Source organism: Daucus carota, chromosome 8 (assembly GCF_001625215.2).
Source record: "Daucus carota subsp. sativus chromosome 8, DH1 v3.0, whole genome shotgun sequence".
Lineage (NCBI taxonomy): Eukaryota > Viridiplantae > Streptophyta > Magnoliopsida > Apiales > Apiaceae > Daucus > Daucus carota.
Window position 1 is genome coordinate 21415050 of NC_030388.2, and position 9626 is coordinate 21424675.

Here is a 9626-nt window from a genome sequence, read left to right on the forward strand (position 1 = left end):
AACTTCACTCCACTTCTTTACCTTAGCAAAAAAACCACTTATTTTAAACTCATTGAAAGGACCTTTAAGCATTTAAATCAATAAATTATTCCGACGACCCCTTGCCATATCAACAGCACTGATCAATGATTGATTCCAATAGATATTATGATTACAAGAGAGTGGTGTCAATAAAAGAAGGAACAAGATGCACGACTGAGAATGAGATCCATGTACAATATATAATCAAATAGACAATAATATATGAGATCACGTGGATATGGTCCAAGGGACTAGGACATGTAAGAATTTGTTTATCTTATAAAAGTAATTAGTAAATAAATTATTTATCTAGGATTTTTTTTCTTCTCTCCCACGTGATATTCACTCTCATGCCCACACTCTGCCTACCCCACATGTACCCTCATCTCTATCATTTGGAGATGTTGATGTTATCTCAACTTTGTGTGGTATGGTCATCGTCGATTGATTTGAGGAGCATTGTCATCCATACATCGGTTGTGTATTGAGATATAACTCCTTTTTTTAATTTAATTTATATAAATTTTTCCTATATATTAAAATATCATATTTAATATGAACAAGAAATGTAGACATATATTTATCCATAAAAAAATTTCCCGCGGGAACAAACTAAAAACTAATAATTATATGGGTTTGTAATTTTAATTAGTTTATGTATTGTCTAGTATTGTTGTTTCGTAATAACAAATTTTTTCTTAAAAGCAGGTAAAATATTATTTGAAAAATCTTAAAATAATCTTTGGATAAATTATTTGGAAAATTATTATTATTTTTGTTATATATTTAATACTCTCTCTGTCACACTCATTTCTTATTTAATTATTTGAATAAATTTATTATTAATTTATAATTGCTTTTTTAAAATATTTAAATTAGAAATATAATTTATATATTTTCGATGAAATACTTATTCCACTTTTTCGTCATGTTTGTGTAATTTTTATCACAATATTATTGAACTCACTCTTGGTTAATTCCTATTCTCATATTTTTTATAATTTTCATATCATTATCTCATTGTTCTCATTATTCTGTAATTTCATTCTATCATATTGAAAGCAACTCTATGTTCTGAGAAATCGAATGATATGATGGATGGAAATTATCACTTATATCCAAAATACAATAATAATATAATATAAAATTATATAAAAAAAATTATTTAGAATATTTGATCAGTCGTCACTTTATTCTAAATTTATTTTAATGAATATCTCTCTATATATATATAGATAAATATAATTTAAATACATCAATAATTGAACCGTATTAAGACCTAGTTATTAGAATCTCATGTTAACGAACTTATCAAAAGGTACAACAAGAAAATCATTAAATTAATTTGAATATATTAAAAACTATTTTTTAAAGTTAAATATTATATTAATCAATGAACTAAAATTTAAATTCAAAAGAATAATTTGATAAGCCAAATAAACTAATGTACTAACAGTACATGTACCATATCCAGTTATATAAAAATACATGAGATGTATAAAATCTGTGTATGCGAATATAAGATGGGCCTGCATGCACATTCCATCGTACAGCAAGTAGGAAGAGAATATAGTATAAAACACCAAAAGAAAGTAATGATATGTAAAGGACAATCGATAAGGTTCAACCAAATGATATGATTGTTGGACCATATTTCATATGCACCCTGGCTCCATCTTCTCCTGTTGTGTACCACTCACTCCTTAACTTATTATTTCCCAATTATTATTTCACTCTGCTTTTTGCACCTCCCACGCTCATCGTCCTTTGCTTCTCAAACTCCGTCTTACGTATGCTTTTAAAGTCCAACATGTATAATGTGAAGGCTTGTTAAAGGTTTAATAGAGACCGGGTCGATAACAAACGAATGATAATCATCTAAATTTATGAGAGAAAAAAAGTAGTGGAGGTGAAATGTGATGATAATTTGTTGCTGAATGATAATGTAGTATGATGTAACTTTTTATGATTAACATTTTATGTAGATTAATATGTTCAGTTTTTTTTACAGAACATATGCTACTAGTATAAGTATGTGAAGGACCTGTATCCTATAAATGTGTTCTCCTTTTTTAATTGGATATAATATAAAATTTAATGCATATTTTTCGTTATTTTTATTTAATGTTTTGATTTTTAACCCACACTTTTAAGACAACCTATGAACCAAAATTATAATCTATATAAAAAGTTAATTATAAATAATTAATTTCAACATGTAACCGAAATATGTGAAATTATGTGACAACTCAGAGTGAGAGAAATTGTGATGGAATATATAAAAAATAGAAAATAAAAAGAAAGTGAAGGTGAAGAAGAGAGGGCGTGAAGTGTTAGAAAGCGATGATTTTGTCGGAGAATCTGGAAGCCCTCGTGGGAATGGGGTTGGAAAGATTTTGTATTGATTTGGAAGGAGAAAGAGAGGACCCCTTATTCATTGAAATGATGGTGTTGTGAGGTCTTTGTCCTTCTGTTCTTTCTACCAATCATCTCTTTTTCTCCCCCCACCCTTTTATTTTCTGCTTAACATGTTTGTCCACAGCTTCATAACTGTCTCTGGCCCCCTCGTCGCCGAAGGAACTGTGACGGAATCAGGATTACAAAACAGTAATATGATTTTAAATTTTAATAAATTGTAATAATTATTTAGAAAAAGTATATTTAATTTTTAAAAAGTTCGTCCACAGTTTCATAATTGCCTCTTCTCCGCTCTCCCACTTCCGGCTTCATAAACAGAATCATAATTACGAAATAAAGACCACAAAATAATAATTTTTAAATTTTAATAAATTACAAAAATAATTGAAAAAAGACTAATATATAAAATTTGAAAAATTTATCTGATCTTTGATATAATCCGATTTCGACAACATATATTAGCCTCTCCCGATTCTGTCAATACTCCCTCCGTCCCGGTCAATAGTATACATTGGGGGACGGGGGCGCGGCACGGACTTTAATGCTTCAATGTAGTATAGTTCTATAAATTATTTTTAAGATTTTCTTTTTTTGTATAAAAGTATAACATTTATACTTTTATACAAAAAAAGAAAATCTTAAAAATAAGTTGTAGAACTATGTTTTATAAGAGCCTTAAAAAGCGTGTCGAGCAGTGAAAAAGAAACGTATACAATTGACTGGGACAGAGGGAGTATAAATTATGAAGATCCATGTATGTAGATATATTCTGTGCCATCCAATAGCATATCGGGGTTTGTATGATTGATGATATGATCACGCTTAAGATCGAATCTTACTTCAAATCAAGTTTCTTTTATGATGACTGTAACGTTTCCTCTCTTACATTTAATCCTTCTTTTGACTTGCCACACAACTGAGACATGAGTAAATGCTGAGTCTCATAACCGATGTACAATTGTACAAAGGCTTAGACTAGTCAAATGCAATTATTCAGATGTTTAAGATTATTAAACACACCAATCGACTGTTTGCCAATTCAACTGCAGCTCTCTTTTGTAACCTGTGTTTTCATGCCTTGTTTTATTTACTGCAGACAGTAATTAAATGTATCAGAGTAACAGTAAATTAAAGGTCAAAGTTGTGTACAAGAAGGAAAAAGTTGCAGTAAAAGAAGATGGAGAAATAACAGTAATATATGAAAAGAAAGGGTGCACAAGTGCCTAGTATGAATGTGTGATAGTACTGGTAGATTATTGGTAACATCCTGACACATACACACATTGTCGCTTCCAAAGAAAGTTTACTCCCCTAAACCCCCCACCCCCCTTCTTATATAGGCCTTTCACCCCATAGCTTTGCATTCATATCTCTCTCTCTCTCTCTCCCTCCCCCCTCCCTCTCTCCCTTATGTAGGCCTTCCTCCCCCAAACTCATTGCATCTCTCTCTCTCTCTCTCTCTCTCTCTCTCATCTCTCTCCCTCTCTCTCTCCACACCAAGGAAAGGAATGATGGTGCAACAAAGAGATGACTTGGGCTTGAGTCTGAGCTTGAGCCTCCCAGGGCCTTCACAAAACACCAACAAGATCTCCGATCATAATCAGATGGCTTATGCTACAAAACCACTGGAGTTAAATCTGATGCCTTCTCAACCCTTGAATCTCCTTCCCAACACCACCACTTGGACCCATCCTGCTTCATATGGTACTTCATTTTTACCCTCTAAAAACTTCTCTTAATTACATATCACTGTTTAAATTTATTTTTCCCATTTGATGTTCAAGATCTGAATTTTTACTTTCTGAATTTACTGCATAAAAATTCCTTTCTTTTGCATTTCACATGTGTATTATGCAGCATATACATTTTAGACATGCAAGTAATTTTATAAAATAAAATAATTCTCTATCAATTTATTAATTAGCACAACACTGTATCTCCATACCTTGCCCCATAAAAAGTGACACTAAAAAAACCCATTCGGAATCGGACAATTTTAAAATTTATCGAGATTAAAAATACACTATCTTACGAATAAAAGTACATGTTTTTCGAGATTTTGCTTTATTTATTAGTATTTGTGATTAATTTTTATGTGTAGATCGAAAAATGGAGGCATGCAGAGTGGACAGAAGATCGTTCCTGACCGGAATAGATGTTAACCGGGCACCGGCGGCAACGGTGGAGATGGAGGAAGAGAACGGCATGTCATCGCCGAACAGCACAATATCTAGTTTGAGTGGTAATAAAAGGAGTCTTGTTAATGAGAAATCTGAGCTGGCTAATGGGGATGAACTTCTAGAATTTTCGAGAAGTGATGATGAAGATGGAGACAATTCGAGGAAGAAGCTGAGGTTAACGAAAGAGCAGTCTGCTATTCTTGAGGAGAGCTTCAAAGAACACAACACTCTGAACCCTGTGAGTGTGTTTTTTGTCCTGATTTTTGTAATTTGCATTTTTACCATTTAGGGCATGTTTGGCTTGTCTTGCGGCGAAAATGATATTAGTCTTTTGCTAGAAGAAATTTTTTATAGCTTGGAAAAAAGAATCGGAAATGGTTAATGGCGATTTTTATGAATTTGAAATTCGTCGCACAAGGAATTGGAATTTGATTTGAGACTCTGGCATTGATTTTTAAAATTCTGAGTATGAATAAATTGTTATTTGACAATATGGCCTGAAAAGATTTTATTAATTTTTGAGTCGGAAACCATTTCACCAAACAGGCCCTTCGTAATAGTGACAAATATTGCTTCATTATTGTTTCGATTTATGGTTAAATGTTGAGTACTATTTTTTGTTCTCCAGCATGGTGAATTTATTAATATGGTTTGTTTTTGGATGCAGAAGCAAAAGATTGCTTTGGCTAAGCGACTAGGACTGAGACCTCGGCAAGTGGAGGTTTGGTTTCAGAACAGAAGGGCAAGGTGAGATATTTTTCATCTTTGTAAAGGATTTAATCATCAGAATTACAGTTATACATATTAGTTATTACAATTATCTGGATAGATGGGGGTACATTATCTTTTGCCATGGGAGTATTTTATGCTTTACCTTTCATGTGTGTGGGGGTGACAATTCTCGTGGGGGTTTTCTTGTCGCATATAGGATGTTTGAATACATTGTAGGTGGTCGAGAAAATTTGGGGCCCATGACGTTTAAAGCCTCATTTCACGGTTGGATAATAGCGTACTTTGTATTTTTTCATAGACAAGAAATTAGTGTACTTTGTATTTTTACGTAGACAAGAAATTATACGTTATGGCGGTTACGAATTCCTTTTTAGACGAGAAAGTATACGTTATATGGTTACAAACCCCTTTTCATTGCATGATGATGGCTTATATTGACTTGTATTCATAGTAATCGTCAAAAATAAAAAAGAAATTTAAAATAGAGTGTTTTTCATATATGGAATTCGTTCTTCTATTATTTGGTTTCATTTATTATGATGCGAGATCTATGACAGTATGGATATTTATACAATCATAATTTATCTGTGTTCTCATTTGCATTATATCTTGCAATTTAATATTTTGATAGCAGATGCATGAATATCTGTTGATTTTGAAACACAGTCGAACATTTATTACACTTTCTTTGTGCTAAATTAATCTCACAACTTAAGAATGTTGCAGTGTTTCTATTTTCTTTTGTGTTTAAGAAATTAAGAAGAAGACCTTTAACGACAATTAGGTAGCAGATGCATGACATGAATATGGAAGAGATCAAATTTATTTCTTTTAATTTTGAGAATAGGGATTATGCACTTTTAAACAAATGACAATAGATCATCAGCTTAATTAGTTGTTTTGGCACAATTTGGAATATGCAGGACAAAATTGAAGCAAACGGAAGTTGACTGCGAGTTTCTAAAACGATGTTGCCAGTCTTTAACAGAGGAAAACAGGAAGTTGCAGAAGGAAGTGCAAGAACTAAGGGCACTGAAATCTTCCCCTCAGTTCTACATGCAAATGACCCCTCCTACTACCCTCACCATGTGCCCTTCATGCGAGCGCGTTGGTGGCCCACAATCAGCTACCACATCATCCCTGGCGCCATCAGTAACAACGGCTGAGCCTCTTCGATCCTATCCAATGAGTACTAATCACCATCGTCTCCCTTTCAACCCATGGGCATCGTCTCATAGGCCATTGGACGACGTCCATCCTCGGACGTAAAAATGAGTTGGCTTAAAGGGCTCTGCTGACAATCTACTCGGAATGCAGTGTTGAATGAATCAGGGGCCATTGCTGTCATTTGAGTATCTGTTTAACCTAATGGAATATGCAAACGAAGTTAGAATCTTACTTAAAGAGTCTCATGTGTACATATTTCTAGCTATAAGGTCTAAAGATTTAGTTGTTGCTCCATAAATTGTGTTAAATTAGCAAACCATCCTTCTTCTCAGTGACTTTAATGTAGTTTTTTTCAATTCTAGTCTTTACTAATTGTCCTTGATAGATCAAGAGCAGATCTTTTGAAAGTTGGAGAAGAGATGTTTCTCTGTAAATTGTTCTATATAAAAAATAGTTTCTACCATTTTCATCTTTTTGAAATCTGTGCTTCTCAGGGTTAAAATATATAGCTATAACAGAAATATTTTAGTGTCGAAATTTTTTATGAGTTCAACCGAGACTGTAGCCCGGCCGTACACAACATTTTTTGAAGTTTCAAAAGAAACTAAAATTAATTTTGACACATATTTGCATTCAAAAGTTGTGTTCTACATTAGGAGTAGTACTCTATAATTGACTTTGACAATAGCATCAAAAATTGAGGTCTGCTTAGAATAAAGATGACAATGCTTTTACCAATGCTAACGATAACTTATTTTATGTCACAAACTCACACGTAAAGGTTGAAGAAACATGGTTTTGAAGGAGAAATTTCTAGAGAGGAACTTGGTATGAATGATGCTGTTAGCAGCTCCTTGACTTTGACAAAAAAAGGAAAAGAAGATCTGAAATTTGATATATTTCTGTTTATGATTGTTTATTCTTGACATTTACTCATCTTTAAGTTTGGCAGTAGTAGTGAGTAGAGTAGTACTACATTTCACAGCTACAGTATTAGTTGATCAAATAAGCTTTACTACAGACTAGTCTATAATTTAGACTCGGGACTTGACATCTTGGTCTTAAATTAAGCTCGATTTGATTGGATTCTTGTGTTTTTCATCGAGTAATATTCGTTGGTCCTTTCAAAAATAATAAGTAGAGTTGTTGGTTAAGAACTAAGAAGTCGTGGGGTTTTACTGGGGTTATGAATTCAGGTACGTGACTCTGGTGAAATATTTAGGGAGTTGTCTAGGAAGGGCGTTTTTTTATTGTCAAAGCAGCTTAAAGTTCTCAGTATAGCTCCCCCCGGTCAGACATGAGTACATTGTCCCGTTTCGATATAAAGAATTTAATTACTCCAAAATCCAAATTACCCGAACCGTTACGGTTTGTTTTTTGACACGTATATATGTATTTTGACTGTATCATAAAACTTATTATTTTTATTTTTTTCCAATCCAAATATATAATCAAAATTTTAATACATATTTTTTTTTGAAAAATAATAATAAATATCATAATACGGTCAAAACAACTAAACAAAATGACCTGTGAAATAAAACGGAAGGAGTATATATTTAGATCATGGATTTTCTACCATCAATATATTACAAAATCTGTTATTTATAAAAGATGTTAACTCAATAGTGCTATATCAATGAAAATTGGGTTAAATAGCTAATTCATAACTAACCTGGTTAAAAACTTGCAGTTTGGTCATGTTGTTGAAAAAGCTTTCAAACACATGATTTTATTCCATATAATTTTCAATCGAACGATCATGCTATCAGAAACTTACACCAACGTTAAAAGTCATTGACTTTTAACGATCTCCGTTGAAAAACCCGTTTACCCGACCCGACCCAATTACATCTAAATTCATCAGGAAGAATGGCCAGCATATCACTGGAACACCACCACAGATCATCTCCAATCCATCATAGAATTACATCCACAATGCGTTATAAACGCACCAACTCGAATTGAGTGAATTGACTGGACTTTTCTCAGGTACATGGCGGCCTAGCAATGGAAGAGGGCCGATTGGGTAGACGTTGGTATAGTTGAACTTGGAGACCAATGCTTGCAGTGCTTCAGTTTCAAATAATTCAAAAGTGTTGAAAATTATGGTAGGGGCTTTCAAGTTATTTTGATCTTCTTCACACATGAAATCAAACATTATATCATCAGGATCAGTGGTTCTAATCAAACTGAAGGTGGGATGATAATTCCCCTTATTATTGCAATTGCGGGGGTGATGCTTATTATATTTGTGATGATGTTTTTGCATTATTTTTTTTGTCCAGTAATCTTTTTGAAAGATGACTTATTTCCGTTAGTATTTTTTAACAGAATTCACGGGAATTACCGATATGCAAGTTTTTAAATACTTTATTAGTTGACTGTGAATTTTTTCAACAACATGACCAAACTGCAAATTTTTAACTAGCTTAGTTATGAATTAGCCATTTAACCCCAATGAAAATTTAAAGAAATTTCATTTCATTCTCTCACGTTACGTTCCATCAAAATGAGTAAGTACTCTAGGTCTACGTCGGTCCATAAAGACCGAGCACAGGGACGAAGGTGGGGGCGGCCACAGAGGGCCATGGCCCCCTAGAGTTTCCATAATATTAGAATTTGTATTATATAATTGTGAAAAAATTATATTTTATCTATATATTTATATAAATATAAATATTTGGCCCCTCTAAAAAATAATGTTTGTTCGCTCCTGAAAAATATTTAATAATGTAAAATAAAATTTTAATTCTTAGATTTCTCTAGTTTATATATTAGACCAAAATTTAAAAATAAAAATATGCATATATATAATTATACTATTTAAAAAAATCGTGAAATTTCATGTGTGTCTCATTCAATTGTAGACGTTACTATTTGACACATTTTTTTAAGGCTTCTTTAGAACTCCATAATATTTTTTCAAAATTTTTTTACCTGGAAAAAAATTTGATGTTTAAACTTTTATTTATAAAAAAAATTTAAAAAACATTATGGAACTATACTATATAGGAGCCTCAAAATTCGTGCAAATAGTAAACATATACTACTTACCGGGACGGAGGAAGTAATACTTTTATATTAATTTATATCGAATATTTTACT

At 32.4% G+C, this 9626-nt stretch overlaps 1 protein-coding gene across 1 annotated transcript; it reads left to right on the plus strand.

Moving 5' to 3' along the window:
• Window positions 1-3791: 3791 nt before the first annotated feature.
• LOC108199614 (homeobox-leucine zipper protein HAT4) lies at window positions 3792-6981 on the plus strand. The gene is made up of 4 exons (XM_017367519.2): window positions 3792-4143; window positions 4541-4857; window positions 5287-5366; window positions 6275-6981. The coding sequence occupies exons 1-4, from the start codon at window positions 3948-3950 to the stop codon at window positions 6618-6620; spliced, it is 939 nt and encodes a 312-aa protein (XP_017223008.1). The 5' UTR covers window positions 3792-3947; the 3' UTR covers window positions 6621-6981.
• Window positions 6982-9626: the final 2645 nt, after the last annotated feature.

Excerpts from the sequence above, each read along its gene's own strand:
- LOC108199614 (XM_017367519.2), top strand. The coding sequence starts at position 3,948 with ATGATGGTGCAACAAAGAGATGACTTGGGCTTGAGTCTGAGCTTGAGC. Across the intron at positions 4,144-4,540 it reads GACCCATCCTGCTTCATATG|ATCGAAAAATGGAGGCATGC; the intron begins GTACTTCATTTT and ends TTTTATGTGTAG. Across the intron at positions 5,367-6,274 it reads TTTCAGAACAGAAGGGCAAG|GACAAAATTGAAGCAAACGG; the intron begins GTGAGATATTTT and ends TGGAATATGCAG.